General features: G+C 47.9%; 1 protein-coding gene across 23 annotated transcripts in view; it reads left to right on the top strand.

The window, feature by feature from the left end:
• ANK1 (ankyrin 1) overlaps positions 1-18148 on the top strand; it is a 245627-nt gene that overhangs the window by 129466 nt on the left and 98013 nt on the right. For all 23 annotated transcript variants that reach the window (XM_015145302.3, XM_077943561.1, XM_077943550.1 and 20 more), the window contains exon 2: positions 8453-8554. In XM_015145302.3, the coding sequence (XP_015000788.3) occupies positions 8453-8554 (102 nt within the window). The remainder of the gene's footprint in view (positions 1-8452; positions 8555-18148) is intronic.

The following is an 18148-nucleotide window of genomic DNA, read 5'->3' as shown; positions in this document are numbered from 1 at the left end:
AGCTGTAACAGCACACCTTTCTGGAAGGCAAAAGGAAAGACGCATAATAAAACACACACTCAGTAGGGCCCAGTGTTCACCTCTGTTTCTCCATCATCAAGGGAGTAAAGGCAGGGCTACCGGGGTATGCTGGCTGGGGACAGCTGTCTTTCCTCATACCCCAGTGCAGCTCTCTGATTCCCCACGCACAAGCAGACAGCTCCACATCAGGGCTGCTGCCTGTCTTCTGGCTGGGCTGCAGGTCCCCCAGGAAAGGACCTGGAATCTCTTCCTGAGAGCTCTGACAGTGGCTATGTTAAAGAAACTACATTTTGCTCCAACAAGACCCCTTGGGAAAGTGGTATTGCCTTATCACTGTTTACAGCAATTGGTATTAGCTCAGTTTCCATTCGCCTTTCTAGATAGGAATTTTGTACTAAAGATCTTGAGAAGGTCAGTCTGATTTGTTCTAGGGAAAACTTAGGCCACCCCAACCCCCTGAGAAGGTGTGAAGAGGCCCTGGGGTTCTCTCACCTGGGTCTGCCTGCCCGTGTTTCTGAACGTCCCCTGCTCATGGGTGACGACATGTTGACATTCTGCAGTGTGTTTCCGGCCCCTCCCTCCGAGGATACTGGAGCCCCCTCGCTCACCATGTATTGCTATATTAGTATCTGCTCAGGAAGTGCAAGTTTAATAATAGTCTGGGTGTCTCAGGTAACCAGGATTCACCACCCTTTCAGAGCAGGCCTGATGAGAACTTAATTCCTAGGAAGAATTCTGTTCCTGCGCGGTGGCTCACGCCTGTAATCCCAGCACTTTGGGAGGCCGAGGCGGGCGGATCACAAGGTCAGGAGATCGAGACCACGGTGAAACCCCGTCTCTACTAAAAATACAAAAAATTAGCCGGGCGCGGTTGTGGGCGCCTGTAGTCCCAGCTACTCGGGAGGCTGAGGCAGGAGAATGGCGTGAACCCGGGAGGCAGAGCTTGCAGTGAGCCGAGATCGCGCCACTGCACTCCAGCCTGCGCGACAGAGCCAGACTCCGTCTCAAAAAAAAAAAAAAAAAAGAATTCTGTTCCCTTCCTTCTCTTCCATTCCCTTCCTCCTGACATGGGCACAGCCTCCAAACCCAGGCAGAAGGCTTTCTCCAGCCAGAGCTGAACTGGAGAGGACCCTTATGAGCACTAAAAAATGACTAGGTCAGCACAGTGGTGCATACTTGTAATCCCAACATTTTGGGAGGCTGAGGTGGGAAGATTGCTTGAGGCCAGGAGTTCACCAGCCTGGGCAACATAGGGAGACCTTATCTCTAGAAAAAATAAAGAAATTAGCCAGGTGTGGTGGTGCACGCCTGTAGTTCCAGCTATTCGGGGGAAGGGGATGTTGAGGCAGGAGGATCTCTTGAGCCCGGGACTTTGAGGCTGCAGTGAGCTATAATTGCACTGCTGGGGGACCACTCTGAAAGAAAGAGGGAGACGCTATCTTGAAAGAAAGAAGGAAAGAGAGAGAGAGAGAAAGAAAAAGAAAGAAAGAAAGAAAGGAAGGAGAGAAAGAGAGAGAGAAAGAAAAAGAAAGAAAGAGAAAGAAAGAAAGAAAGAAAGAAAGAGAAAGGAAAAAGGGAAGGAAGGAAGGAGGGAAGGAGGGAGGGAAGGAAGGAAAGAAGGAAAGAAGAAAGGAAGGAAGGGATATGATTGGCTCAGGAAGCAGTATAGCACAATAGTTAAGAAGATGCTACATAGACTCAAACCCTGGCCACGCTACATATTAGCTGTGTGACTTTGGACAAGTTACTTTTCTGTGACTTGGTCACTTCATCTATAAAGAGGAGATAACAAAACACCTGCCTTGTGACATTATTCTGAGGAGTGAGTGAATCAATTTATGTGGCATGTTTAAAACCTAGGGAGAGCTTTGTGAAAGTAAACTTGTTTTGTTTTGAAAGGAAGTTCAGGCACATCACATTGATTAGGCAGCAGGGATGCAGGCACAGCAGAATGTCTGCTGTGTGCAGATCCCCGAACACGCACACAGGTAGAATTAAATTAAAATGAAGCTGGAGACAAGTAGAGGAAGAGACACCAGAAGACAGCTTTGGTGGGGTGCACAGCAGAGGTGCCAGTGCCTCATTGGTGACCGGGATTTGTGGACACGGTGGGTTAGTTTTCTGTATAGGATGAGCAGACCTCCTGGCCTCCCAATCTGGGAATGGATGAGCCTTGGTCAGGTTTGTATTTTGTTGCTGTTGTTTTTCGGGTCAGTATGCGCTCAGGTAAATATTTTGAATGGAACACATTGGATTCATTGGACACTTCTCCTGCCCTGTTGCATTTGTTGAATGTACCCAGGACAGGTCATTGAATTGGAGCAGTTGGACTAGACAGATGGGCAGTAGGGACTTAGCAGAACATGATGGTAAAGATGAGTGTCACATCCCAACAAGGGCCATTTGCTCTGTAGCTGAAATATTTCCTGGCCCTTAGGAAGTTCTCAATGAATACTCATGGAATGGATCCATGGGTGCATGCATGCACATATGACCCCTTTATAACACAATCACTTGATTGTTCAGATCAAGAGAGCAAGGACCTCTATTCTGAGTTATTGTTCTCTCTTTACCCTAGCAGGATATTGGTCTTGAAATAAGACCCCAGTAAATACATTGTAGAATTAAACTAAGTGATGTGTGGTTGCTACTGGGAGTGGCATCATTATCTGTAGTTCACCTCCCAGATGCCCTGAGGATCCTACTGAGTCCTGACTACTCTACGTCTGTAGAAGACCAAAAAAAAAAAAAAAAGAAAGAAAGGAAAAAAAAGCTTTAGCAGTTGCACTTCACTGCTAACTATCTAGGTGACCTTAGCCAGTCACTTTACTTCCCCAGGCCTCAATTTTATCATCAGTGACAAGAAGGGCTGGAACTAGATGGTTCCTTTCTAGAGACCTGTCTTGGTCTGAATAGAGTGCTCAGGGACAGAGCCCAGACCTAGTGGGACCTCCCAGCATTTTTCCTCTGCCATGGATTAACTGTTTAATTGGCATGGGCATGTAGGCCTGCCCAGCCGCCCGCCTGTCAGGGCTGCCTGGACACCTTCAGGCTTGAAATTGCTGAGAACACCCTTGGGGTCAAGGGCAGTGGAAAGGCATATACTTCAGTGGGGTACCCCTGGATTGAATCACCCCAAGTGTTTATCTGCAGAACTTGGGCAAGTTATTAACCTCTCCAAATCTCAGTTTCATCACTTCTAAAATGGGGATAATAATTATACCTACCCACAGGTTGTGATGAGAATTAAAAGATATAATGCTGGTAATACATTTGACCCAATGGTTGGTATTATAATTTTAGTATTCTATTATGGCAACGACAGAAACGGTTTAGCCTTCCTCAGTCAAGTCCAGATGGGGCTTCCCTTACCCTCTATGTATGTGGTTTTTTTTTTTTTTTTTTTTTTTTTTGAGACAGAGTCTCACTCTGTTGCCCGGCTGGAGTGCAGTGTCGCAATCTCAGCTCACTGCAAACTCTGCCTCCCAGGTCCAAGTTGATTCTTCTGCCTCACACTCCCAAGTAGCTGGGATTACAGGCACGCACCACCACGCCCGGCTACTTTTTGTATTTTTAGTAGAGATTGGGTTTCACCATGTTGACCAGGCTGGTCTCTAACTCCTGGCCTCAAGTGATCCACCCGCCTCAGCCTCCCAAAGTGCTGAGATTACAGGAACCACCGCGCCCAGCCAGTTTGTCATAAATATTCTTCTTTGCTTCCTGGATTCAGTGCTTTGAACAGTCAAACAGTGTCATTAGCAGATATTGCGTCTATTTTTATCCACCCATTCTCAGGTTTTCAGCCTGAATCCTATTATTGTGCCATAAATGGTAGTTAATTGGTGGGAGAAATGTCTCTTTAACACTCTTATTCTTGGGGAATAATATAGTGTTTTTCCTAGTAATTGAATCTAGACAGACTTTCTGAATCAGCAGGCATAAATAGACATTTATCTGAGAGACTAAACCTTGACTGGGTTTTCTCTGGAAACCCAGCTCGTGCCTAGAGAGCCAACAGTTTGATCTTCATTTCTGAAATATTTCCTGCCCCACAGATGCCTTGCTGAGGAACCTAGGATGTGAATGTCATGTGCTTTAGGTCAAGGGAGGCCTCGCCCTAGCAGACACTTAATGCTCTGGAGGATTCAAAAGAGATAGAAGACTTGGTCGCTGCCCCAAGAAGCAAACAGTTTGGCTGGGGAGACAAGACTTGCCTGAATTAAATAGCTAGAGAAAGAGATATTTTAAGTGCATTAAAAAAAAAAAAAAACAACCAAGCTCCTGTTTTGTGGTTTCTAGATTTAAAGATGAAATACTGAGTGTCTAAGCATAGTGTCATTCATGCAGGAAGTAGCCACCATCGGGGCCTTGAACAGAAGAAGGATTGGAATTAGCAAACCAGAGGGAGACAGAGCTTCAGGGCTCAGGGAGGAGGAACGTGCAGGCCAGGAGGTAGACAGAGCATGGGAATGTCACAGAGGACAAGGGAGGTGAGAAGGGGCTCCTGCCGCCATGGGGACAACGAGATGAGTGTGCTTTATGAGCAGGCAGCCACAGGGCTTGTACTTGAACTTGAGCTTACATCATAGAGGGCCCATGTGGGACCCGAGGTTGGGAAGGGCTGGCAGGAAGTCAGGATTTGGGGAAGACCAGTGAGGCAGGGATGGAGGAGGTTGGCTGGGAGGCAGAGGGAGGAAGCGGTACTTCTGCAGGCCTGGGGTTGTGGGCGGGGTTGGCGGGTGGTGCGGGGCAGCACCTGAATGTGGAGGGAGGACCCCTGTCTGGAAGGCTGGAGAGCCCTACTGCTGACACCCTGGGGACTCCCTGTTTCAATGGTGAAGACGTGAAGCGCTGCTTTGGGGAGGAGGATGAGAGTTCTATTTGGTCTTCGGCTGTAGATTTGGAGTCTTCTGTGTTCAAGGGTGTTCAAGGGTGGTCATCACTAGTGTGTGCATGAGTTTCCCATGTCTGCTGTAACAAATCACCACACACTTAGTGGCTTAACACTACAGAGATGTGTTCTCTCAACATCTGGAGGCTGGAGGTCTAAATCAAGGCCTCCACAGGGTCACACTCCCTCCAGGGCTTCAGGGTCCTCTTCCATGAGCCTCCACCTCCCAGAGGTTCCTTGCTTCCTTGTGCATGGCTAAAGACACTCCAGTCTCTGGCTCTGTCTTCACATAGCTTCACCTCTGTGTGTGTGCATACATGTGTGTGCACATGTGTATATGTGTATGTCCGCACGTGTGTGTGTGCACATGGGTCTCTGTGTGCACGTGTATGTGTGCGTGTGTGTGTGTGTCTGTGCATGTGTGTATGTGTATGTGTGCATCTCTTGGTGTGCATGTGTGTGCATGCATCTGTATGTGTGCAAATCTGTGTGTGTGTGTGCATCTGTGTGTGCATGTTCATCTGTGTGTGTGCATGTGTGCATGCATGTCTGTGTGTGTGCATGTGTACATGTGTGCATGTGTGTCTTCTCCTTTTCTGTCTTTTATAAGGACATTTGTCATTGAATTTAGGGACAGCCAAGGTAATCTAGGATGATCTCATCTCAAGATCCATGACTTAATTACATCTACAAAGACTTGTTTTTCAAATAAGGTCACCTTCACAGGTTCCAGGGATGAGAGTGTGGACGTATCTTTTGGGGGACACCACTGTGTCCACCACTGCAGCCCACTGCAGCATTTTTTTTTTTTTTTTAGGAGGGCACGTAGAGGAAGGAGACAAAGTGCCTGGGTGGAGAGAAAGCCACTGTGGGTCTTCTGTGGGAATGGCGTCACATGCTTCTCCCATTTGTGGCTTGTCACATGACTACTCTCACACCTTCAACTCAGCCTTGTATGCAACTATGCGCCAAGCACTATTTATTTCCTTTAAGCATCATGAAAAGGGGACAAGAAAGGCTTTACTCTCCCCAGCTTACAGATAAGGAAATAGAAGCTGAGGATGTCTAAGTACCCGAGGGCACTCAGCTAGACCCAGTGGAGTGGCTCTGAGTCTAGGCCACCAGCTCCAATGCCTGAGGACTGGACTTTAATCATTACATTTGTCTTTGTGAGTGTGTTAGCCTGTTCTCACACTGCTAATAAAGATGTACCCGAGACTGGGTAATTTATAAAGGAAAGAGGTTTAATGGACTGATAGTTCAACATGGCTGGGGAGGCCTCACAATCATGGCAAAAGATGAAGGAAGAGCAAAGGCATGTCTTACATGGCAGCAGGCAAGAAAGTATGTGCAGGGGATCTCTTCTTTATAAAACTATCAGATCTCATGAGACTTATTCACTATCATGAGAACAGCATGGGAAAAACCAGCCCCCATGATTCAAGTACCTCCCACCAGGTCCCTCCCAGGACATGTGGGAATTATGGGAGCTACAATTCAAGATGAGATTTAGGTGGGAACACAGCCAAACCATATCAATTAGTAAACTTTATTTTATTGTCCTCAGCTCTCACCCTCTCTGGCTGTCACTCATCTTTAAAGCAAACAGATGTTCCTGGGGGCAGGGTCTGAGCTGCATGGGGTGGGTGACGTAGCACCAGCTAAGGAACAGAAAGGCTTCACTCTCATTCAATAAATCTGGTGGGGGGCACCCGGTGTTAAAGCTGAGACCAAGCTGGCTGCAGAGCTGGGAGGTTCAGCTCATGAATTTTGGAGTCACACTGCCTGCATCTGAGTCCCAGCTGTGCCTCCTCCCTGCTGTGGGACGCTGCACGAGGCACTTCTGCTCTCTGTGCCTCAGCCCGCTCATCTATAAAATGGGACTCTGCAATCCTACTTACCTCTTGGGTATTTAAAATTAGGATAAAATGCACATGTGTGCGTGTGCATGTGTGTGAATATATATCATTGTCATCCTTTGGTATCCGTGGGAGATTTGTTCCAGAACCCACTGTAGATACCAAAATCCACAGATTCCTCAAGTTCCTCATATAAAGTGATAATGTGTTTGCATATAACCTACCCACATCCTTATATATACTTTAAATCATCTCTAGATTACTTATAATACCTAATGTACGTGTTTTGTAAATAATTGTTATACAGCATTGCTTTTCTGTATTACTTTTTTTTTTTTTTTGAGACAGAGTCTTGCTTTGTCACCAGGCTGGAGTGCAGTGGTGCGATCTTGGCTCACTGCAACCTCCACCTCCGAGGTTCAAGTGATTCTCCTGCCTCAGCCTCCTGAGTAGCTGGGACTACAGGCGCACATCACCACGCCCAGTTAATTTTTGTATTTTTAGTAGAGATGGGGTTTCACCATGGTGGCCAGAATTGTCTCAGTCTCTTGACCTCGTGATCCACCTGCTTCGGCCTCCCAAAGTGCTGGCATTACAGGCGTGAGCCACCACACCCGGCCTTCTGTTAGTATTCCTTTTTATTTTAGTATCGTTATTTTTATTTTCTTTTCCTGCAAATTTTCCATCCACGGTTGGTTGAATAAATGGGTTTGACTGTATATGTAAAGTGCTAATAATGGTTCTTAACACATAGTAAGTGCTATGTGCTGTTTACTTAAAAAACAAAAACACAGGGCCGGACATGGTAGCTCATGCCTGTAATCCCAGCACTTTCAGAGGCCGGGACAGGAGGATTGCTTGAGCCCAGGAGTTCGAGACCAGCCTGGGGAACATAGTGAGACCCCATCTCTAAAAAGGAAAAACAGGCAAATAAAAACACAAAACAGTTCCAAAGAGCCCAGGCTTGGTTCCTTTGGTGCCTGCATTCATGACTCTTGGGGCCAGGGACCTCTGTGATATTGCAAACTCTTCAGCAAGACTGGAGCCCCCGAAACCTCAGAGCAAGGAGACACCAGGCTGTGCTGTGTGCTTGCCATTGGAATGGGCTCCCTCTCAAAGGCTGATACTTCCTGAGTCCAAACCAAGAACATTTGGTTATAAAAATACCGAAAGGGGACCAGGCACGGTGGCTCAGGCCTGTAACCCCAACACTTTGGGAGACCAAGGTGGAAGGATCGCTTGAGCTCAGGAGTTTGAGACCAGCCTGAGCAACATAGTGATGCCCTGTCTCTATAAAAAAGTTTAAAAAAAATAATTGGGCATGGTGGTGCACACCTGTAGTCCCAGCTACTTGGGAGGATCTCTTGAGCCCAGGAATTCAAGGCTGCAGTGAACTGTGCTTGTGCCACTGCACTCCAGCAGCCTGGGTGACAGAGTAAGACTCTCTTAAAAAAACAAAAACGAAAAACCACGGGAAAGGAGGCCTGGGTGTGAAGGCGGTTCACCCCAAGAACAGTCCAACCAGGGGCTCTAGGGCTCCTGTGCACACCTGGTGTCACTGTGGGCACCAGGGTGCCACATCAGAGGATGCAGGGGCTTCTGCAGGGGCCTGGGGCTTGAATGGGGCAGAGAAGTCATTAATATACCCAGGACACTCAATGCCTGTTGTTTTTCCTCACAGGCCGATGCTGCTACCAGCTTTCTGAGAGCAGCAAGATCAGGTAACTTGGACAAAGCTTTGGATCACCTGCGGAATGGGGTAGACATTAACACCTGTAACCAGGTAAGCGGGATGGAGGCAGGCCTGTTGTCTCTGAAGAGTAGCTCTTGCCTGATGCCATTTCCTGAGAGCTTTGAAACTGCCTCTATTAACCTTTTCCCAGTGGCCTCAAAACTCCCCCATGGCTTCTGCCTGCGGAAGGCCCTAACCTTGCTGTTTCCACTTCTGCCGTGGCCCAGGGCCCCACAGAGAAGTGCTGATGCCTGAACAGTGTGGGCGAGGCCCGCATAGATCCCCTGCAGTCTCCTCGCTTAGAAGTTCCAGTCAGTCCCTGCTGTTGTCTTAGAATATGTGGCCTTTGAATTGGGGCAGGAGGAAGAGCCTTTGAAAGATACTGTGTCAGTAGGGACGTTCAGTCTCCTTTGTCCACCGGCAGTCTGTGTGGGTTCTCGGCTAGCCTGAGAAGAAAGTCGGGGAATGAGGCCCCGCTTTGGTCAGGTGCTGACAAAGGCAGGTGGGCTTGGGTTGAGGGTGGCGGGGCTGGCACAGAGGCTGGCACTCCAGGGCTCCTGAGTGACACAGCTGAGCCTTAGCTTCAGGAGGGGCTGGCTAGGAAACAAAATGTGTTCGGGTTGGGTTGGAGGGCAGAGACTCAGGCTTGGAGCCAAAGATCCAGGAACTGACTGAATAGAGAGGAAATGACCCTCCAGGAAGGGAACAGGTGTGCGGTTTGGGGTTGTGGATTGGTGACAGGTTTTGTTTGTTTGTAGATACTTGCCTGCCAATTAAGTTGTTTAGTTACACATGCTAATTGTTTCTAATTTAGAATACACTTATCCATTGCGACCTTTTTAAAACCATCTTAGCCATTAAAAATGTGTTCTTAATTGTGGTAAAATATACAGCATAGAATTTCCTGTCTTAATCATTTTTCGGCATACGGTTCAATGGGATTAAGTCCATTCATATTATCCTGTAACCATCATCATCTCCAGAACTCTTTTCATGTTGCAAAACTGAAACTCTGTACTCTTTAAACACTTACGCTTCATTTCCGACTACTCCCCAGCCCCTGGTGACCACCCTTCAACTTCCAATCTCTACGAATTATTATAGGGACCTCACAGAAGCAGAATCCTGCTATATTTGTACTTCTTGTGACTGACTTCTTTTATTTAGCATAATGTCTTCATGGTTCCTCTGTACTTTAGTGGCTTGTATGACTTTTCCAAGCTAGCAGGGCCAGATTTTCTGAATGTAGGTTAACTTTTCCATGGGCCACATGCCTCTGTCCTACCCCCTCATCTACAGTTTCCCTACCCTTCCTGCCCCTGTTTAAAATGCAAAATACCGTCTGGTGCAGTGGCTCACACCTGTAATCCCAGCACTCTGGGAGGCTGAGGCGGGCAGATCACCTGAGGTCAGGAGTTTGAGAGCAGCCTGGCCAACGTGGAGAAACCCCATCTCTATTAAAAATACAAAAATTAGCTGGGCGTGGTGGTACATGCCTGTAATCCCAGCTACTTGGGAGGCTGAGACAGGAGAATTGCTTGAACCCAGGAGGCAGAGGTTGCAGTGAGCCCAGATCATGCCATTGTACTCCAGCCTGGGTGACAGAGCGAGACTCCATCTCAAAAATAAAATAAAATAGACTGGGCGTGGTGGCTCACACCTGTAATCCCAGCACTTAGGGAGGCCGAGGTGGGCAGATCACAAGGTCAAGAGTTCAAGACTAGCCTGGCCAATATGGTGAAGCCCTGTCTCTGCTAAAAATACTAAAATTAGCCGGGCATGGTGGTGCACGCCTGTAGTCCCAGCTACTTGGGAGGCTGAGGCAGAAGAATTGCTAGAACCCAGGAGGTGGAGATTGCAGTGAGCTGAGATCGCACCACTGCATTCCAGCCTGGGCAACAGAGTGAAACTCTGTCTCAAAAAAAAAAAATAATAAATAATAAATAAGTAAGTAAATAAATAAATAAATAAAATGCAAAGTACTACCTGCCCCTACTCCTAGGACTGAGACCCCATTTGGATTAAGATGGTCTTGCAGTGGCAGAAATTCACAGCTAAAAGATCAGAGAGAATGGAGCAGTGTGGTGTGTGATAGGAAACAGAAGTAGGTGTGTGATAGGAAGCAAAGCCTCTGGCAGTGCACTTTAGAGGGAAAGTGAGGTATGTGGACCTGACTGGAATTTGCAAACTGGATGAGGGACCAGGCCCTCCACCCCTTTTCTCATCCCTCCACCCAGAAATGCCAACATCCACATATCCACAGCCCAAAGGACATTGTGGTGGTTGTAACCAAGCATCCGCTCAGGCTGACCTTTGCACAGCAGGTTGAAAGTCTGAGCCCATTTTTTGATGCCAAGAGGTGGATGCAGCAAAGTCTGGGGGCAGGGTGAGGGTCCTGGTGTGAGAGTTGTTCGGGAGACAGGGTCTGGGACCTTCTTAGCACCACACCTCCAAAAGCAGCTGCACAGGCTCCAGCTGTGTTGCCCCAGCCCCCCATAGGCAGGGGGATTGCTCACTCTCTCCACCTGGGATGTGTTCTTGGGCTTGTAGAGATGCACACCTGGAGGCTTTCTTTGTTCTTGCTATGACTGGAGAATTGCAGATGTGTTTCTCTGCAGTGCAGTTCTCAGTGGAGGTGAATCACACCTTCAGAGGCCTTCCAAGGGTTAAGATTTTAGCTGTCAAAGGAATCCATTCAGCTAAAATGGGGACAACTGAACGTGTGTGAGACTTGAGCCAGGACTCATTTTCTGTGTGAAATTGGAAGATTTTGATGCCACCCGGGGAATAGCTATGTCCTGATTGGTCTCCCGTTGGAGAGGCCTTGGTGTAACTGCCTTGTCACTCTGCCTTCTCTCCTCAGAGCACCTCTTCGGTTCATTTTGGGCTCAGAGAGCAGCAAGCACTGAGGCATTATTTGCACTTTATTGACACCATTTCCGATCGGCTCAGCGCCAGTGACAAGTGGCTGTCAGCCCTGCTTGAGGTTGAGGGGAGGCTCCTGCCTCAGACTCAAGACTGCAGTCCTGGCTAAGCCTGGCCTCTCTTTCAAAGAGGATACTGCTGCAAGTTAGGCAATGAGTGTCAGAAGGGAACGAAAGGATGCATCGAGCGCAAAGCCCCTTGCTGCTGGTTAATTCCCACAGCTGCCAGATGTGGCCCTGTTGGTCCCTGTCTTATGGTCTATGGCTGAGCAGGACAGGTAGCTGCGGGTGACTGCGCCTGGAAAGGAGCTGATCAGGGTTCTCTGAACCTCATTCTGGTTGCACAGGGCAGTTTGGTTTTGCTGTTGGCGGGACAGTCCTGGTAGTGGGGGAAGGACTCCAGTGACTGAACCCATGCCTGCATGAAACCCACGAGTGCACCCAGCGGGACGATCCTGCATCTGCTTAATGTGCACAGGGCCAGCCTCTTAATGCTACTAGAGCTTTCTGCTCTTTAAAACACGCATAAAAGCAAGCTGTTGTCCCGGGGTCATGGCAAGATAATTTGCTTTCAGCTTGAATCTTCTGAGCTGATGGACTGTGGTGGTGGTAACAGGGCAAATACTTATCCTTACATAAGTAACACACTTTCAAATAGTATGTTTTTGTGGAAAGAATGCATACTGTTTGCCATAATAGGAAGTAATTAAGTAGTGTAGAAAGAGGAACTCTTGGCTTATATAAGAGACGTCTGAATATTCAGGGCAGTTCCTTGTTGCATAGACTGTGCCTACTAATGTTCTATCATCATTATCATTACCATGTCTACAGGAAAGAAGAAATTTATATGTAAGAACACACACATGCATGCATACATGAGCCCCCTTATATGAATGCCAATTTTAAAATTTATTGTTTGCACTTTAGATGGCTGTGTCCAATGTACTTCCTGTGCATCTCCACATGTATATGGAGAGCTGGGCTGAAGGAATAGAATAATTTCATTTTAAAATCATGGTCCTTATCCACTCTGAACTGTAATCTATTGGCAGTGACAGCTATTAATCAAATAATGACATAAACAGATATGCATACCAAAAACTATGTTAGGAACCATGAATGGAAGGCAGAGAGTATATGAGAGGACTTCCTTAGAGTCAGAGGTCAGAGAAGGCTACCATGAGGAAGAAACAGCTGAGCTGAGGGAGGAGCAGGGGCGAATGAGATGAAGCGAGGGAGAATATGCTGGTCTTAGAGAGCAGCCTGTGCAAAGCCCCAGAGGCAGGGAAAGGAGCAGAGGGTTGAAGGAAGGCCAGAGTGGGCGCAGTGCAGACAGCACGAGAGGCCAGGCGAGGTGGAGCTGGGATCATGCTAGAGCTTACAGGTAGGGGCGAGAGTCACAACATTCAGCGACTGAGACAGGGACATAAAGATGGGAACAGGAGACACTGGGAACTATGGGTGGGGGAGGGCGGGAGGAGGGCATGGGTGGAAAAACTAACTATTGGGTACTGTGTTCACTACCTGAGTGACAGGATCATACGTCCTCCAAACCTCAGCGTCATGCAGTACATTCATGTAACAAACCTGCACAGGTACCCCTGAATCTAAACTAGAAGTTGAAATTATAAACAACTGGGACAGCGTGCCCCTGGGCCAGAGCAGTGTGTGTGCATGCATGTGTGTGCTCACCAGCTGCACCAGACGTTAACCCTATAGTTGCTGACTGAAGGGAAGAGGCCTGGGTGGGGGACAGCAGCCAGAGCAGCAGGGATGGGGTACTTAAGAGCCTGCAGCAGGCCGGCGCAATGGCTCATGCCTGTAATCCCAGCATTTTGGGAGGCCAAGGTGGGTGGATCACCTGAGGTCAAGTGTTTGAGATCAGCCTGGCCAACATGGTGGAACTATTTAGTCTCTACTAAAATAAAAAAAATTAGCCGGGCATGATGGCAGGCACCTGTAATTCCAGCTACTTGGGAAGCTGAGGCAGGAGAATCTCTTGAACCCAGGAGGCAGAGGTTGCGGTGAGCCAAGATCGAGCCACTGCACTCCAGCTTGGGCAACAGAGCAAGACTCTGTCTCAAAAAAAAAAAAAAAAAAAAAAAAAGCCTGCGGCAGTGGCCACTGACCTGGAGGAGTGGGGCATTTCAGCATTTAACACCTGCGCAGCTGTATTGCTGTGTCCTGGTTGAATATTCCCCCCTTGCAGAAGCCACATGAAGGATTCCAGTCTTTCTCCCGAGCATAGAGGAAAGTGAACCACAGACTGAAGCACAGGAGTGACGTGATTAAGGGTGTGCTTTAAAGGGTCTCACTGGCTACCTCATGGAAAACAGGCGGAGGGCCCAGTGGTGCAGTGGGGGAGCCTGTGTGAGCCCAGCAGCACCGGAGGGATGTATGGGCAGCTTAGATGAGGGTCGTGGCTGTGGAGATGGAGCAAAGCCAAGCAGGCTTGGGTGATGGGTTGGATGGGGCACTGAGGGGAAGGAGACTTGAGAATGACCTTCGGAGGACTGGCTTCCATGGCAGGTGGGTGGTGGCACCATCCGCTAAATGAGAGATGCTGGGAGTGGACCGGTGTGTGGAAACATGGGGGAGGAGTCAAAAGCAGAGCTGTGTCCAGATCCCGGTAAGGAGGCTCTGAGGAATCCGAGCAGAAATATATAGTAAGCAGTTGGATATTTGAGCCTGGAATTCAGATAAGAGGTCCAGCCCAAAGATAGATATTTGGAAGTCATTCAGCCTTCGAGGAAGTCAAGTGCTGGCGGGGGCTGATGAGAGCAGGGAGGAAAGGCATGTTGAATATACTCCCACTCGCCTGTGTGGGGTCATTCCACAGCACTCATTAAGCACCCACTCTGTGCCAGGCCTATTCTAGGCACTGAACAAGACAGACAAAATAGTCTGCGTGCTGGTGGCCTGTGCGTGCTGGTGAAGGAAATAGACAATAGCTAAGAGGATGGGCACATACCTGAAGTCAGCTGACGGGAGACGCTGGGGAGGAGGAAGGTCAAGGTGCCTATTTCAGTGGGGTGGTTGGAGGGCTGTCTAGGGAGACAACTTTTAAGAGGCCTGGAAGAAGTAAGGGAGAGAGCCATGTGGTTTCTGGGGAACAGCATTCTTGGGAGAGCAGAAAACACGTGCAAAGGCCCTGGGACAGGAGTGACAGTAGTTTGCTTGGGGAACAGTGAGGCTGGAGTTGAGTGATGGAAGGGAAGGTGGTAGGCAGTGGGATGGGAGGAGTGCCTGGGGCCAGATCAAGGAGGGCTTGCATTGGTGAGGGTTTAGATTTTGCCATAAGGGTGAAGTCATTTGATGGTGTTACACAAGAGATGCTTATGCTGATGGAGGTTTCTAAACAATTGCCCTTGCTGCTGTGTGGAGGACAGACTCGGGGCACAGGGACAGGAGCAGCAAGACTGGTGAGGAGGCTGGTGTGGGGGGCAAGGTGGAACCCCGTGGTGGCTTTGAATAAGGGGGAGAGAAGAGAGGTGGGGAGGCCAGAGGACTTGTTGCCCAGGCTTGGAGTGTCATCACCTGAGATGTGGTAGTCTGAGCACACGTTTTACCGGGGCCCCTTACGCAGCCCGGGACTGGGTCATTCTTGCTGCTGGAGCAGCCACATAGCAATGGGTTGGTAGATTCCATCTTAGCTCAACAGCCACTGTGAAGACAGCCCTGATCCCCATAGCTTGAAGCCATCCCTGCCTTTGTGATGTGTCAGTACCTCTCTTAAGGCTTAAGCCTAGCCGGCCCCACTATGTGGCGTGGTAACATTGAGCAGGTCTTCCCTCTCCTGGTGGGCTCCATGCTGCAGGAAGGCAAAGCCCATAACTGGGGACTCTGTTTCTCCACAGCACCTGGCATAGGATGTGTCCTATATTAGATGCTCTGGCATTTGTCTTCATAAATGGCCACATAATTGTGCACAGACCAGTATTAGCTTCACATGCTCAGTTTCCAGAATTATTGTTAGATTGATATCAAATCAATTTTTTTTTCTCATGGAGACTATAGCAATACAAAAATACTTTCCGGGATGAAGTAACTGACTATATACATTAATGAGTCAACCAAATAAAATAAAACTAGAAAAGACCAGTGCCAGCCTGTGTCCCCTGAATTCCTACAATTGTCAGATTGACGTGGATGCTCCACTGGGGGCTGTGAGCTGGAATCCCAGGGGCAAAAAGCCTCACGGTTTTAGTTTTCTGCTCTATTCTGATGACGCTGACACTTGCTGGTTCATTTAGCCTTCCTGATAGGAAAGAAAGAGCTTGAGGCTCCAGGAGATAATTTTCCGTGAAGAGGAGAAGCCTTGTCATCTGCGACTCAGTGTAAGGCAGAGTTAAAAGTGAGGACTTCCCAGAGCAGCCCAGGCGCCGTTGGTCCTCTTTGCCTGTCTCATTTTTCTCCATAGTGCTTGCTACTGCCTGCCTTCATAAGCATGTATGTGTCTGCTTATTTTTGTCTTCACTAAATTGTAGGCATCTTAAGGGGAGAGGGCTTTGCTTTCCTCATTGCTCCATATCAGGATCCTGCTTAACCTGTAGTAGGTGCTCATAAACTCCGTTGACAGACTGAATAAAAAGGAAAAAAAAAAGCAGCGATGTTGTTTGCTGTAGCTATGAATGGTGAAAGCTTATATATTTTATACTTAGACCACGTAGGAACTAGACTAAACACCATCACTTTGTAAGAGTCTTGTGCAATCGTGCATACTTAGGATAATGACTCCTGCAATAAGCACGGCTCAGATGCTGACATTAGCCCCACAGATCGAGTATTTGGCAATATTTGCTGCAGCGTCCAGAAGCTCGACCATCTGAATGATCACAAAAGCATAAACGATTTCCAGTGCAAAAGCCCACTGAAAGCACCTGAAACCATGCCAGTTCCCCGGATGTGCCCTAAATTTCCACATGTGCATTAGGAAGCCCTATTATTGTTGGGCTCTTGTTTATCTTGAAGGTAAAGGGTTGCCGGCATTAGGAATAAATGGAGCACCTATAACAATAATTTCTGCTACAGTGTAGTATTTTCTATAGCAGCCAAATGCCAAGTCTTTTGATCAGGATTTCTTGGGCTCCAGTGATGGTGGTAATTACGACCTTTCCACGCTATAGAATCTTAGGGCTTAGTGGAACTCACGGCATTCAATTTTCATTTTATAGCTCAGGAAACTGAGGTCTAGAAGTTACTTCTGAATATCTTATGCTGTATTACTTTGGATTTGGTGAGTTGGGCTTAAGAAGTCCAAGATGAGGCTGGGCGCGGTGGCTCATGCCTGTAATGCCAGCACTTTGGGATGCCGAGGTAGGCAGATCACCTGAGGCTGGGAGTTCGAGACCAGCCTGACCAACATAGAGAAACCCCATCTCTACTAAAAATACAAAATTAGCTGAGCGTTGTGACGCATGCCTGTAATCCCAGCTACTCGGGAGGCTGAGGCACAAGAATCACTTGAACCTGGGAGGCAGAGGTTGTGGTAAGCTGAGATTGCACCACTGCACTCCAGCCTGGGCAACAAGAGCGAAACTCTGTCTCAAAAAAAAAAAGAAAAGAAAAAAAAAGAAGTACAAGATGAGGCCAGGCACAATAGCTCACACCTGTAATCCCAGCACTTTGGGAGGACGAGGCAGGTGGATCACCTGAGGTCAGGAATTTGAGACCAGCCTGACCAACAAGGTGAAACCCCGTCTCTACTAAAAATAAAAAAATTAGCCGGGCATTGGTGGTGGATGCCTACAATCTCAGCTACTTGGGAGTCTGAGGCAGGAGAACCACTTGAACTTGGCAGAAGTTGCAGTGAGCCAAGATTGCACCACTGCAGGCCTGGGCAACAGAGCAAGACTCCATCTCAAAAACAAACAAACAAACAAAAAATCCAAGATGAAATTTCTCTGCTCATTCATTTATTCTGCAAACACGTATTGATCAATTACAATGACCCGTGCACCATGCTAGAGACTAGGGCTAACCAGGACGGGTAAATTCATGCCCTGTTCTCAAAGAACTCGGAGGCAGGTAAAAGGTCCAGCTTGTAGATAAAAGATTACAAATTCAGTATTGTAAGTGCCATCCTGAAGGAGTACAGGAGATGTTTTTGTCCGTGTAATCATTCATTCAACAAATATTTTTTGAGCTGTTCTAATGTTCCAAGAGCCAGCCAGTCAAAGATGAGCAGGTCCCGGGACCTGCTCTTACATCGTTTCTGGTCTAAGGGTAATGGCTGGCCTGCTAATGAGTCAGAGAAAGGTCGTGAAGGAAGGAGTCTCCTAGTAGAGAACTGGGAAACAGGAATTGCTGTGAGAAGGAACGGACTGCAAAGGCTGGAGTGCCAAAGGGCACTGGGGCAGGGGGCAGTTTGGTGGAGATTGGGGTACATGAAATGAAAGAGGGTGAGGATGGTGGTCGATCCATCTTAGGAGGTTAGAGCTAGATCTGTATAGATCTAGAACCTGGCACCTTTCTCTGTCGTCGTTTTTTTCTTAGGAACTGTTGACAAGCATAGAAAAATGTATTAAACTACATAGCTCTCTGATCCTACCTGCACCCCCAAAACACACAGAAAGCCTTCCTAATATGATGGTGTTGTGGTATTAAAGATTCTTTAGACTTGCTGCCTTGGTGCAGCTCTGGAATAGTGATGAGGAAGAGAAAATGTTTCACTGGAGCCCTCACCTGGGAAATGAGTGTTCTGTGTTAAATAGTTAAACCA

This window comes from Macaca mulatta, chromosome 8 (genome assembly GCF_049350105.2).
Source record: "Macaca mulatta isolate MMU2019108-1 chromosome 8, T2T-MMU8v2.0, whole genome shotgun sequence".
NCBI lineage: Eukaryota > Metazoa > Chordata > Mammalia > Primates > Cercopithecidae > Macaca > Macaca mulatta.
Note: the sequence above shows the minus strand (reverse complement) of the source record. Positions and strands in the feature narration are given on the sequence as shown.